Genomic DNA, 15734 nt, shown 5'->3' on the forward strand with positions numbered 1-15734 from the left:
TATAATGCGTTATATACATTAGTTCTATTGTTTATAATACATTATGTATTTTAACAGTTTTGTTAAATGAAACCATATTATTACTAGCTTTTGATACTTTATTTGAACTAATTATTATTACCTCGTAGCTATTATATTTGTATTTTAAGTAAAGGCTAGTTTAAAGGCTATTGTTTACTTAAAAAAAGAATTATCCAACTACTCGATTAATCGCCAGAATATTTGTCAGATTACTCGATCACCAATATAATAATAATTAGTGACAGTCTTGATATAATACACAGTACACACACATATATTATGTAAACAGAACCTTTTATTTTGGATGCGATTAGTCGTGATTAATCGTTTTGAAAGTCCTAAACCTCCCTTTGTCAGGTTTTCCGTGTGTTTTCCCTCTATTGGACTATATGTTTTGTTTTGTTTTTTCCCCTTGTCTCTCCCTCTGCTGTTTGGTTTACCCCTTGCCCATGTTTGGACTTCCTGCTTGTTTACGTAATTCCCTCCACCTGGGGGGTGTTCCATGAATCAAGTGTACCAAATAAGGCTTGTTTCAGTTAGTCTGACTTATTTTGAGCCAAATCAAGTGACAATAAGTCAGCCTAACTGAAATAAGCCTCCTAGTTAATTAGCACCCCCTTATAAGTTGGTTTGATTCCTGTGTTCCTTTGTCTGTCAATATTGTTACCTATGGTTACTAGTGTTTCATACTTTTTTGTTTCATCCCACGTTTCCCCCTGTCTCCTCGACTGCTGTTTTTACCTGGGCAAAGGATTCATTAAAGACTTTCACTTTTACTCCTTTGTTGTTTTGCCTGTTCCTGCACGCACTGTGACACCATTTTACATTTATACTTTAATAGTAACAATTACATTTCAACTTAAAAATTTAGCAAATGTAGAAATTATTACATCATGTTATGTAAACACAAACTTTTAGTTTGGATGCGATTAATCGATTTGAGAGCCCTAACCTTCATTAAACATTTATATTTTATCAGTAACATTTCAAATTTAACAGCATGATTAAATTATTCTGAAACCTAAAACAGTAAATCTAGAAAACATTTTTACATCTTTACATTATGTAAACACAAACTTTTATCTTGGATGCAATTATTCACAATTAATCGGTTTGACAGCCCTAAACCTTTCCTAACAAAATGCTTGCTACAGATGCGAAAACACAGGAAATTTAACCTAAACTGAATTTTATGTTGACGTCCAAAAGTTTCGGAGGCAGTGTGTAAACATGATTGACACAACGTTTTTTTAACGTGCAAAACATTCGGACTCAGTGTGCATTGCAATAACCTTTACACTGTAACAGTAACAAATACATTTCAATAGTATGATTAAATTACTATGAAACTTAAAACAGTAAATTTAGCAAATGTAGAAATTGTTTATCTTTGTTTTGTAAATAATAGTATAATAATTAGTAAATAATAAATCTGATCAAATTAAAAGATATGAAACACATGTTCTTTTCATAAGAAAACAACTATACAGTCAACTATATAGTATACTATAGTCAAAATATGTACACATGTACAATGCAATTAGTGAAAATTAATAAACATTGAAGTAGATTTTTAAACATTTAATCATTAATATTTAAATGCTGAACATGAAAACAGAAATTTGTGTTTTAAGAATGTATGTGCTATTATTATTATTATTACTAATACATTTTTTTCTTTTCTTCGAGTACAATATATCAATACTGCAATACATTATGAACTACATCATCTTTAACAGTCCCATGTGTTACTAATTTCAATCTGTCTGATATCTAAATATACATAGTCTGGATCATAACACAAGACCTCTGGACAAGAAACAAATCCAGAATGGGGCTAAACTTCGACAGTCCCCCAAGAGCTATAATTATTAAGATAAATGAACAAACGTTCAAACAGTGACAGGCCCTGACATCGAAGATCATGCTAGAAACATTAGAAAGTACGATAAAGCTTTATTTTAAGAATCGCCTTCCTGTTTGCACAGTATCTTAATTTCCTCCCCCGTTCATCATTATCACTGCTCTGCACCCTCAATGTGATTTTCACCAGAAGGAAATGTTCTGGCTTCATTTATGAGAAGCTGAAATGATCAAATGTTTGTTTTAGGGACTAAAAGGGCCAATGAATTTTTCCCACAGACGAGGTCAGGGCTCGTATGTTTACTTAAGAGGCTACATGTTTCTTTCTCACATTGAAGGAACTCTTGGTATGATAGGGACCCTGGGGTGTACAGTCAGCTCACAGTAGGCGCCAAAGCTATTTTTTTATTTTTTTACCAATGAGAGATCTAGACTGAAAACCGTTCTGAGTCAAAGCACACAACATGTTTTCTCCGTTCTCAGGCTTCAAGTGGTTTGGTAGTCTCACCAACCTCCGGCGAAAATCAGATGCCCAGAAGGATGATGTCAAAGAGCTGTCCACCGACGATATGGGCATGCATCCACGGAGCCCGAGCTACGCCAGCTCCAGTGAAATGTACACGCATATGGGCACCATGCCGCGCAACCCGAAGAAGGACAAAAACTCAAAGAAGAACAAGTCCAAGGACAAGACCAACCTCAGTCGGAGTCAAAGCATGAGACCTTCACAGGATCATGTAGTTGATTCCCCCCTTCTCAGCGTACTCTCTGGAAAGGGCCTGGAGATCCTGGAGAACCCAATCTTGGAGGACAAGCCAGCTGTAGGAGCCAGAGATAATCACATTCAGAATCGTGACCTTCCACCTCCACCGACTATCGATGGACACTCAACAAAGCTGGAAGAAGATAAGGAGCCAATAGATGACTCCAAGATACATGTTGATCCCCCAAACGCATGTGTGGAACCTTCACCAGGTCTAAGTCAGAGCAAAGAGCCAGAGGTCCAGCCAGTGCTGCCCAAGAAGAGACATAAAGAAGGAGACATCTCCATAAAGGCTGCTGAGGAGCTCCAAGTGGACAGTAACTTGATTCAGTTACCTCTGAAAATCAGCAGCCCAGTGGAGAAGAATAAAGCAGCAGAGGAAGATGCTAAAATCGAGTCAGACTGTAAACAAGACTGTCAGGAAGAGAAGAAGCCTAACAGGTAAGATTCAGATAAGTTCCTTGATTCTTGAATCCTGATCTTCATCAGTTGTTTAAACCCTCCCTTACGAAAATTAACCATGATGTTACTACAAATAAAAACAAAAAACATGTTTACTATAGTTAAACCGTGGTAACTACAATGGTTGTCCTATACGAACCATAATATTAACAATGGTATTTGTAGTAAAACTGTGAAGTGTAGTAAAACATATACAATTGGTAGTCTTAGTATACTTAACGTTAAAGCCAAAATGATATTCACAATTTATTTAATTATATAAACTACCAGTCAAAAGGTTAAGATTGTTTTATGTTTTTAGGATTTAACATTTTTTAAGAAGTCTTCTCTGCTCACCAAGACTCCATTTATTTGATCCAAAGTACAATAGCGTTGTTATTATTATTATTATTATTATTATTATTATTATTATTATTATTATTATTATTATTATTATCAATATTTAAAACATTTTTTCAGGATTCTTTGATGAATAAAAAGATCCAAAGATCAGCATTTATCTGAAACAAAAAAGCTTTTGTAACAGTTTACACTATAACATTCAAAAACCTGGAGTCAGTATTTTTTAGGGGGGGGGGGGGGGGTATAGAAATTAATACTTTTATTTAGCAAAGATGCTTTATATTGTTCAAAACTGACGATACATTTAGAATGTTATATTCCAGATAAATGCTGTATAAATAACATTAAGCTGTTTTCAACTTAATAATAATAACAAATGTTTTTGAGCATCAAATCAGAATATTAGTATGATTTCTGAAGGATTATGTGACTGGAGTAATGATGCAAAAAAAATCAGCTATGAAATCACAGGAATACATTACATTTTAAGGTATATTCAAATAGAAAACAGTTCTTTTAAATATAAAAATATTTCAAAATTGTACTGTTTTTGCTGTACTTTGGATCAAACAAATGCAGGCATGGTGAGCACAAGAGACTTAAAAAAACATCAAAAACTGGTAGTGTATGTTATGCATTTATACTGAATATGTGTCATACTAAAAAAAAACAAGTGTTGTTTGGAAATGGATTTGTGACAATATGTTTTAAATTAGAGGACAGCAAAGTCACATGAATGCTATTGTTCCGATAAACAGCATGATTAATGTGTTTTTACACAGCAGTTAAATAAACAAGAAGTTAAAATTGAGCAACTTACATAGACACATTATTACAGTTTGCTTTTGTATTTTTTGTACTTTCATTCGTTCCAAACAAAAGCCACAACTTAATGAACGAGCAACATAGTTAAGTCCTGAATCGTTAAGAGTTTTTGGATGAATTGATTGAATGACTCAAACAGCAGCAGAATATTTAAAGTTGAAAATATTTTGATTTCAAACAGACATACTTAATGACAGTTGTATCTGAATCTATAGGGTTCAATTCCCACACTATTCGTTAACAGGGCTGACAACGAAACTACACCACAATTAAATAAACAAGAAGTTAATATTGAGTAACTTACATTTTAGACACAATTTGCCGGTTAGTTTGTGTATTTTTGTTTCACTAACGAAAACAGTTCCTTATGAATCCAACGCGGAATGAATCTTCGTGTGTCTCGCGGCAACAACAGGTGTGATTCCTTTCTGAATCATTCTGAGGTAATGAACGAATCGGTTGAATTGAGTCGTTCGTAAAGACGATCACTTATCGCCACCTACTGGAGCACAAATTTTACCCACAGTAACTGAAAAATATCCCAAATATACAAGTGCATCTCAATAAATTAGATTGTCGAGGAAAAGTTAATTTATTTCAGTAGTTCGACTCAAATTGTGAAACTTGTGTATTAAATACATTCAATGCACACAGACTGAAGTAGTTTAAGTCTTTTAATTGTAATGATTTGGCTCACATTTAACAAAAACCCACCAATTCACGACCTCAACAAATTAGAATACTTCATAAGACCAATAATCAAGTTTTAGTGAATTTTAGTGAATTAATGAAGTATGTTAATTTATATGTACTCAATACTTGGTAGGGGCTCCTTTTGCTTTAATTACTGCCTCAGTTCAGCTAAATTGAGGTGAGGTGGTCAGTCTGTGGCACTGCTGAGGTGGTATGGAAGCTTAGGTTTCTTTTTAAAAGTTTTTCAGGAGTGGCTTAACAAGCGGAATACGACAACTGTAGCCAAATTCCTTGACACATCTGTGGCTCTTGATGCCTTGACCCCAGCCTCACTCCATTCCTTGTGAAGTTCAACCAAATTCTTGAATCGGTTTTGCTTGACAAGCTTCTTAAAGCTGCGGTTCTCTTGCTTGGTTGTGCATCTTTTTCTTCCACACTTTTTCCTTCCTCTCAACTTTCTGTTAACATGCTTGGATACAGCACTCTGTGAACAGCCAGCTTCTCTGGCAATGAATGTTTGTGGCTTCCCCTCCTTGTGAAGGGCATCAATGATTTTCTTCTGGACAGTTGTCAGATCAGCAGTCTTCCCCATAGTGAACCAAACTGAGAGACCATTTTGAAGGCTCAGGAAACATTTGCAAGTCTTTTGTGTTGATTAGTTGATTGGCATGTCACCATTCTAATATGTTGAGTGAATTGGTGCGTTTTCTCAAATGTGAGCCCAATCATCACAATTAAAAGAACCAAAGACTTAAAGTACGTCAGTGTGTGTGCATTGAATTTATTTAATACACAGGTTTCACAATTTGAGTTGAATTACTGAATTAAATGAACTTTTCCATGACATTCTAATTTATTGAGATGCACCTGTACAAGTTGAGTGATACAATCTGTGTACTACCCTATCTGTATATTAATAATGAAACAAATTGAGACATTAAGGCAATACAGAAAGTCTTTACAGATAAATCAAGTAGCGTCTCTGTAATGTCAGATGAGACTAATCCTTGTGTCTGGCCACACACCGTGACGGTGCGGTTTTGTGATACAATAAAAAAAAGATCTCTGCGCTTTTGAGACACCGGTTTTGGTTCATTGTACATGTACATCTGGAATGATGTCTCTCTTGAAATGTTATCATGAGATAGGGGCTCCAATATTAAGACATGCTTCATGCGTTTGGACATGCATTCTAATGCAGTTTATCTCAGGGGGCCTAGACTCCAGTACAGTAATAACAAAATACTACAATATGTTTAAGTAAACTTATTAATGTAGTTTGGGATGGGATGTCTTAAAGATTTTGTGCAATGATTGTGTTGGATATTATTTTTATCTGATATTATCAGGCTTCCTCCTCTGCTCGGTACAGCCATGTTTTCACTTGCTGGTGTGTAAAAGACTTGTAATGAGGTCACAAACCTGTGAATGTTTGATCAATGAGGTCAAATAGTGTTTCAGCAGTGACCCTCATAAATTCACATTAGTCACATTAGTGGGCGGCAGAGAGCAACAGGGTGAACAGGCATTCAAAGGAAAGCTGCTGTTCATTCCTCTCAGCTTCCCAAAGGGACTTGACAGACTGTAAGATGTAGTCTGGGAAACATGGAAGAAGAATTTTATGAAAACGTTTTTGTTGTTGTCTATTCATTAGGAAGTGTTGTTTGAGTATGAAGTTGCACAAGGATCTAAGGTGAGTTTATCATTGTATCAAGTTGTTGTTTTGCAGCAGAGTAGATGTTAAAAATTCACTATGGTTAGTAACTTGTATTTTTTGATTTTTAAAAATCTGTTATTTTTATTTTATTTTGATGTCAGTGGTGGCTAAACTTTAAATTCAATATAGCCTTTACAAAAGAGAACTGTGGCCAGAAATAGTGTAGTTCTGGTATCAAATTGAAATACTTTGATATATGGAATGGCAAAAAAAAAAAAAGGTCATGGTATTATTATTGTATCTTGTCTTGAACAGCATTATAATACATGCTACATAAGCATGGTCTCCTTATAATTATATTGTACTCAGCCAGAGCTCCTTATGAACAACACCTGGTTTGTTGTTTGAAAGCAAGATCTTTTCCCTGCCATTTGTAAAAGCGTCTTAGGAGGATAGTGATGTGACGTCAGCCGGCACAGCTGGAGGATGTGAGAAATGTCTTCAGGAAACAGTGTGTTAAGGGTCTTCCTGCTTTTGTATGTTGTGTCTTTAAGAGGACACTGTTTCAGCTTCATCTTTCTGTATGTTTACCATTGTAAACTTCTCCTTAGTGTCGCTCTACCAGGATAACCTCTAATAAACAGTATGAAAGATACTCTGAAGTGGGTTTCTTCAGTTGCATATTTTGCTGCTGTGTGACTCTGCTTCCACACCACAAGATGTCAGTATTAAATTTAAGACCTTAAAACTGACTTGGTGCAGCTAAAAGCCCAATAATAATAATAATAATAATAATAAAAGAAATCTATTTCTAAAAGCATTTTTAAAAGTTCCCTTGGGAGATTTTCTAGCTTGGTATGTTCAATTGCATGATGTTTTCATAATGTTTCTACACACTTCAGTGACTTGCAGGAAATAACAACAGATTTCTTGAGCATTTGAGGGACATTTGATTCATTTCCTGTTTGTATATACTGCTTTCATTCCGGTGTTTGAGAACAGAAACTTTGCTTCAACGCACTCTGTTTCACTTTGATTGACGCGGCACTGAGGGCATTCATACAATGTCTTTTCAGCGCGTCTGGCAGTGGTTTCCACGCACTTCTGCTTTTCTTAAACTTTTCCCATGCTGAAAGCTGTTTCTTGGCCTGATCTGACAGGGAATTTGTTGTTGCTCATTTATCAAACAGCCTTGTTAAAAACTCTTCCCACGCTTAAAGCGAGTTCGTTTCTCTCTCACTCACAGAATAAAAAAGGTACAAAAGCTGTCACTTTGTCACTCAAGGCAGTATGCTCTAAAACGGTACTATTACATTTGAGATACTAATATACAGATTTAAAGTACTAATGTGCACCCTGAAGGGATGAGTAAGGTACAAAATTTTACCTTTTGACCTATTTGCCGCTGGGCGATACATTGAGATTTGGAACCTTTTCATCCAAAACTCTTTCTGTTTTTGTTATTTCTCAGGGTTTTGAACATTTACACTGTTATTTGCAAGACAATAACTGCTGACCATAACGGTTGGGATCAATCAGAACATACTCTTTATGGACAGTTTTATGAGATATGTATTATTGGCTAATTAATGGCTTTTAAAACCTTTTTTAATGTAAAACTACATACAATAAAGAATTTTGGTTTGAAAAAAAAAAAAACTTCTTTGTGACTTTTCATTTGACATTTACAATATTTTTGTAATATTAATAACAGTATTCGTATTGCTGTGCTCAAATCCTCTCTGCACTTCCTGTTTTTTGGTTGAACCTCATTTCATTCTGTCATTGATGTGGCGTGCAGTAGGAGGAACATAAACACGCTTTTCACTTCCTTTGCATGTTAAAAGAAGGTCAAGTTCCTCTGTGACTTTTATAACACATCCTGTGGCGTAAACTACAAAAAAAAAAAAAAAAAAACGCAATAGGAATAACTTAGCCTATGATGAAATCCTTCTCACTCCTTATCTCATTGATGCTGTTTAATGTTGAGGTGGCTTTCAACCTTTTTCAATTGCATATTGCATTTCTCTGGAATACTTCATTCTGATTGGTCATTATTTTTGTATGAGAACACTAAACTGTATAATTCATTGTTACAACTGCTAATTTTCTTCCTTATCGTATGAGAACATAAGTCAATGTATTCATTTAGATTGCGATGTATGTATAATATGAACATTTTGTGCTAATAAACAATGTTGTCAATGGTTTTCTTTTCACAGACAGCCGGACACCACAGACAACCAAGGAGAATATGTGGAAGTAAGGCATTTTTTTCTCTGTCTTATAACAAGAAGTCATTTAAACCATCCATATCTCTCATCCTTAATAAGGAGAAGCTGGAAGGAATTCTGTTAATATATCTGTGTAATGCTTCAATCTGTCTGTTCTTTGATTTAGACTATATTTCAGGTTCAGTCTCTTGACAACTTGCTGAATATGGTTATTTCATGCTTAATTAGGCACAATTCCTGTATTCATTAACTAAAAGCACCATTTGGAGATGTAATACGAAATTAATCTAATGAGTTCTTTTAGTATGTGCTGATTTGGTGCAAATGAATGTCCTTCCGATTCCTGTCCTTATTTGCAGTCATTAAGATATTAGATTCTGCATTTAATTGCTGTGTAGTGAACTCTGACACCTCTAGATGGAGCTACAAACTGGTTTTTAATTCCTAAAAATCTGTCAGGGAAGGTTAGGTGTGTTCAGACCCACATGACCCTCATGCCTTCAAAACACACTTTCTCATTTATACACACTGCATAAAATATGTGCAAACATGTCAATGACACGTGCACCTTCTTACTTTGGCTCAATGTCTAATCCAGTGGCCCTGAGCTTCTTTTCTTCTACTGTTTCTTCTGATGGATGAGAATTGTGAGGAATTAAACAGTTCTTGATCCAACTTGAAATCCATCTCACTCCTTATCTCATTGATGCTGTTTAATGCTGAGGTGGCTTTCAACCTTTTTCAATTGCATATTGCATTTCTCTGGAATACTTCATTCTGATTGGTCATTATTTTTGTATGAGAACACTAAACTGTATAATTCATTGTTACAACTGCTAATTTTCTTCCTTATCGTATGAGAACATAAGTCAATGTATTCATTAAACAGTTCTTGATCCAACTTAATGATACCATTTAATCGTTTTTTCATTACTTTTGAGGAAGAAAAGTTGTTCCATAATATACATTGTAACATTACTGTATGCATTGCTGGCTAGTAACTAATTACATGTAATCTAGATTAAGCAATCTGATTACAAAAATGAAGTACTTGTAATTAGATTAGATTGCATTACATTTTAAAATACTTGTAATTAGTCTAGCTATAATTACACAAAAAATTGAGAGTCCACACATTTGACCACTGGATCCATTTTTCAACATTTTAGCACTGCATCAACTGATGAACACATGTGTATTAGTTAAATTCAATGCACACAGACTAGTTTAGATCTTTGGTTCTTTTAATTGTAATGATTTGGCTCACATTTAACAAAATTATCTCAACAAATTAGAATACTTTATAAGACCAATAAAAAAATAAAAATAAAAAAAATTGTGAATTGTTGGCCTTCTGGTAAGTATGTTAATTTACTGTATATGTCCTCAATACTTGGTAGTGGCTGTTTTTGCTGTATATTACTGCCTCAATCCGGCATGGCATGGAGGTGATCAGTCTGTGGCAGTGGCCTTCAGCTCATATGCATTTTCTGGTCTCTTGTTTCTCATTTTCCTCTTGACAATATCCTATAGATTCTCAGTGGGGTTCAGGTCTTGTGAGTTTGCTGGCCAGTCAAGCACACCAACACCATGGTCATTTAACCAACTTTTGGTGCTTTTGGCAGTGTGGGCAGGTGCCAAATCCTGCTGGGAAATGAAAAATCTTTTAAAAGCTGGTCAGCAGAAGGAAGCATGAAGGGGTCTAAAATTTCTTGGTAATGGGTGCAGTGACTTTGGTTTTGCAAAAAACACAGTGGACAAACACCAGCAGATGACATTTCACCCCAAATCATCACTAGTGGAAACTTAACACTGGACTTCAAGCAGCTTGGGCTATGAGGTTTCCAAATGAAATACAAAACTTGCTCTCATCTGAAAAGAGGACTTTGGACCACTGGGTAATAGTCAATTTCTTCTTCTCCTTTGCCCAGGTAAGACGCCTCTGACATTGTCTGACAACTGTCAGATCCACAGTCTTCCCCATGATTGTGTAGCCTATAGTGAACCTAAGTGAGAGACCATTTTGAAGGCTCAGGAAACTTTGCAGGAGTTTTGAGTTGATTAGCTTATTTGGCATGCCACCATATTCTAATTTGTTGAGAGAGTGAATTGGTGGGTTTTTGTTAAATGTGAGCTAAATTAAATGTGATCACAATTAAAAGAATCAAAGACTTAAACTACTTCAGTCTGTGTGCTTTGAATTTTTTTTAATACACGAGTTTCACAATTTGAGTCGTATTACTAAAATAAATGAACTTTTCCACAACATTCTAATTTATTGAGATGCACCTGTAGAACTTGATTTTTATTCTTCATGAAGAAACTTAACTGTCTATATTGGACTTACCTTTCCATCCTAAAGTTACAAACAGAATGAGCTTGAGAGAGAATTCATCGCTAGATAAGAGTGAGGGCGCTGTGATGTCACTGAGCCTACTACGGAATAGTAAACCTATTTCTTTGGTATTCTTACAGGAGAGAAAACATTACTTGAGTATATTTTTTCTTTCTCTGAACAAAAGGCACTCTTTCTCATTTATTTATTTGTTTGTTTAAGTTACTGTCTCTGTTTCTGTTTTGACAGAATCTGTTGATTGTTAAAGGAAGAGTTCTCCCAAAAATTAAAATTAATCATCCTTATGACATTCCAAACCTGTAAGACCTTCGTTCGTCTTCGGAGCACAGATTAAGATATTTTTGATGAAATTCGAGAGCTCTCTGACCCTAACCTTTTGCATTTATGGTTTTTGAGGCATGTCGAACACCCTATCTATGTTGTCATGTGTCTAATTTGACTAGTTGCAGTAGATTATTGTAGTATTTTGAGTGGATGCACAGCCTCTCTTCCCTCCATTTCTTGGATTGCATCCTTCCCTCTCTTCTCTGCCACAATATGAAATTTTAATGGTGTCTGAGTTAAAAATGAGTCTCTGCCCTGAATGTTCACTGTAATGGCAAAAAACAGCTCTTTCGACTGGAAACAGAGACGAACGACTGGTCTTCAGGCCAGAACAGAATGTTCCCAGAGGCCCAGACATGTGTGATCTCTTGAGGTGTTCGTAATTGCGTTCCTCCATTCAGCCGTTGATACTGATGTTTATTTTCTGCTGGACTGTCATCTCATTATCTCGGCTCTTCCTAGATCTCACACCTTTCCCAGCACCTCAGAATTGAACTCCTAACCTTTCTACTTGCCAATTAGCAGTTTCCCTTTGGTAATTGTATTACTGAAAATTCTGCTGAAATATAATAGGGCTGATCTGGCCTAGCAGTACAGTACGTATTTTGTTCAGTGTAATTCTATGGGTGGTTTTTTTGTGTAATTTAATAACACTGCAATTCTCCTCAACAAGCCATATGATTCAAGCTCTCATAGTTAGGGGTTTTAAAAATTGCAATTAGGGGTCGACCGATTATCAGCCTGGCCGATTATCACCGACAATGTTAAGTATTTTTATGGTTATCGTATAATTTTCAAAACTAATTTGCCAATAAAATAATTTAAAAGCATAAGAAAGTAACAGAACAAAAAAAGGATATGAAATCATAATTATTAGGGGTCAGCTGATTATCGGCCTGGCCGATTATCGGCGCTGATATTGAGCATTTTTATGGTTATGGGTCTTGGTAATTTTCAAAGTCGATTTGTCGATACAATAATTTAAAAGCATAAAAAAATGACACAAACAGAACCAAAAAATGGATATGAAATCGTAATTATTAGGGGTCAACTGATTATGAGCGCTGATATTGAACGTTTTTTAGGTTATCAATATTGGTCATTTTCAAAAATGATTTGGTGATTCAGTAATTTAAAAGCATAAACAGTGACACAAACAGAACAAAAAATGGATATGTAATCAAGTTTATTAGGGGTCAACTGATTATTAGCCTGGTCGATTATCGGCCTGGCTGGTATTAAGCAGTTTTATGGTTATCGGTATTGGTCATTTTCAAAACCAATTCACCAATAAAATAATTTAAAAGCATAAAAAAGTGACAGACAAAAAAAAAATAATGGATATGAAATCAAGATTATTATGGGTCAACCAATTATCGGCCTGGTCGATTATCAGCCTGGCTGATATTAAGCACTTTTAGGGTTATCGGTATTGGTCATTTTCAAAGTCGATTTGCCTATACAATATTTTAAAAGCATAAAAAGTGAAACAAACAGAACAAAAAAATGGATATGAAATCAAGATTATAATTGGTCAATGGATCAGCCTGGCTGATATTAAGCATTTTTTACGGTTATCGGTATTGGTCATTTTTAAAACCGATTTGCCAATAAAATAATTTAAAAGCATAAAAATTGACACAAACAGAACAAAAAAACGGATATAAAATCATAATTATTAGGGGTCAAACAATTATCGGCCTGGCCGATTCTTTGTGCTCATGTTAAGCATTACTATGGTTACCAGTACCGGTCATTTTCAAAACCGATTTGCCGATAAAATAATTTAAAAGCATAAAAAAGTGACACAAATAGAACATAAAAAGGAATATGAATTCATGATTATTAGGAGTCGATCGATTATTGGCCTAGCTGATATTAAGCCCTTTGATGGTTATCGGAATTGGGCATTTTCAAAACCGATTTGCCAATAAAATTATTTAAAAGCATAAAAATGTGACGTAAACATAACAAAAAAAATGGATAGGAAATCATAATTATTAATCGGCCTGGCCGATTATCATATGATTTGCTGATGAATTTAAAAACATAAAAAATTGACAAACAGAACAATAAAAAAAGGAATATGAAATCAAGATTATTAGGGGTTGATCGATAATCGGCCTGGTCAATTATCGGCACCGATATAAGCCATTTTTATGGTTATCGGTATTTGAAAACTGATAAAATAATTGAAAAGCTCTTAAAAAGAGTTTTTGTCAGAGCCCTTGATATTCTTAAGTTTGAAATTAATTATTGCTTTCTTTCACTAGACATATATCAGTTTAAAAATATTGGTTATCAGTTTGCTTGATCTGTAATAATCGGTATCGGCATCGGGCCTGAAAAACACATATGGGTTGACCCCTAATTGCAATAGTAATAGTGATGCATAGGAAGACAGAGATGTAGAGAGCAGTGAAGAAAAACAAGACATTAATTGATGTGGACCCAGCTGGTGAAAGATGGGGGTTGTGATACCCCTCTTTTCTGCCTCCCCCCTGTTTTTCTGCATGGAAATACATACAGAACAGCCAGTAATTCTGTTTAAATCAAATCACTACACAGTTCTGCATTGATTAGCCCTGTAAATTGACTAGGCTTCACTCGCTAACATGATTCTTATGGTCTTCTGTTACTGCTACAGATCAAACAAAACGACCGAACTGCTTGATCAGCGAAAGCAGCACCGACTTGGGCAAGAGCCATACCACACAGCAACTACAATACCCAGAATTCCGATGGGGCCGAGCTCATTAATGTTAATGGAAAGGAGGAGGTAAGGGTGTTCGGGCCCTGTAGGCAGATGGAGGTAGAGACAAACCCCCTCCACCTCCTCATTATCAGTTTGCTCACAGAGTCTAGCTCCTCTCCATTGTACGACTGCACCCTGCCTGCAAGACACTCACTGTGTAATTAATATTTAACCGAGAGAGAGATTGAATGAAAGATTGAGGAAGAGCTGTGAAGGAAAAGCCAGGATCAGCATAGATACACACAACAGCATGAAACCAAAAACAAGAAACGGAGAGAGGGAGCACAGAATGTAGAGAACTAGGGCAGAGAAGTAGGAAATCAAGATCTCTTTAATGTCTCAGCTGTTTATGTCTTAGCCATGAGATTGAAGGGACTTTTGCTTAAGGCTACTTTTCAGATTTGTTTCTCCTTTGGAGTTTCAGAATTGATCTGTTTCTGCATCTCAAACCCTAGCTCTAGCAATACCAAAGTCATGGTTTCAGTAGGATAGAACTGAACCTGCCTTTGGTTGAACCAACAGACATTCCCGCCCCAGTATTACACTATTGCTTGAGCCAATATTGTTGATTAATACACCAATGCTTTGATAGTACCATAAAGCCACAGTCAGTTTAGGCAGTAATGTCATCTCTCACAAGTATCTGTCTGTGGTCGCCTTATGTTTGTCACCATGTGTATGTCATGTGAGACTCCTCGTCATATGTGTGGTAATAACATGAAATCCTTTTCTCATTCCATGATCTCATGAGGCAAACACACACACATAACACATGACGTTAACCCACGCACCGGATTACACCACATGCTATCTTCTATTCCTTAATAGCTTCAACTTGACATTCATCCTCCCATTGTCTCAGGCTGATGAGCGTTCAACATGAATTGAACATGGTTTTACCGGATTATCTGCAAATGCACAATAGCATCAGTGAGATTTTTTTTTGCAGAATGGGTCTCGCCTAATTATATCTTTTGTTTTTTCATTGTGTGGCTTCTCTAGGTGACGCTGTAGGCTTCATCGCTCAGTAGCTAAGCTTTTTAGAGAAGCAGATATGCATATATATAGATGCAAAATGCTGATCCGTACAGTCAGACAGATGTCTTACCAGCTGCCTGGTTTTAAATGGTGGATTTAAAGCTGGAGTGTCCATTATTGCTCCTGGAGGGCCACTATTCTGCAAAGTTAAAAGGGATAGTTCGCCCAGAAATAAAAACTCTGTCATCAATTACTTACATTCATGTTATTCCAAACCCGTAAGACCTGTTAGCGCAGGGTATGCAGGGTCAAAAAGCTCTCAAATTTCATCAAAAATATATAAAAAGTATAAAAAAGAAACGCCATAATTGTAGTCCAGTCGACTTGTGTTTCATGTATTCTGGAGCCAAATGATTTTCTATAACAAACATATTGACATTTAAAGAAGATCTATAATGCCC

The 15734-nt window shown here is 35.7% G+C and overlaps 1 protein-coding gene across 2 annotated transcripts in view; it reads left to right on the plus strand.

Annotated features, from left to right (window-relative positions):
• Positions 1-2375: 2375 nt before the first annotated feature.
• Positions 2376-15734, plus strand: part of sh2d3ca (SH2 domain containing 3Ca) — a 61433-nt gene continuing 48074 nt past the window's right edge. For both annotated transcript variants that reach the window (XM_073829714.1, XM_073829715.1), the window contains exons 1-2: positions 2376-3088; positions 8849-8888. In XM_073829714.1, the coding sequence (XP_073685815.1) occupies positions 2454-3088; positions 8849-8888 (675 nt within the window). In that variant the 5' untranslated portion in view covers positions 2376-2453. The remainder of the gene's footprint in view (positions 3089-8848; positions 8889-15734) is intronic.

The sequence above is a fragment of the Garra rufa genome, chromosome 23 (assembly GCF_049309525.1).
Source record: "Garra rufa chromosome 23, GarRuf1.0, whole genome shotgun sequence".
In the NCBI taxonomy this organism is placed as follows: domain Eukaryota; kingdom Metazoa; phylum Chordata; class Actinopteri; order Cypriniformes; family Cyprinidae; genus Garra; species Garra rufa.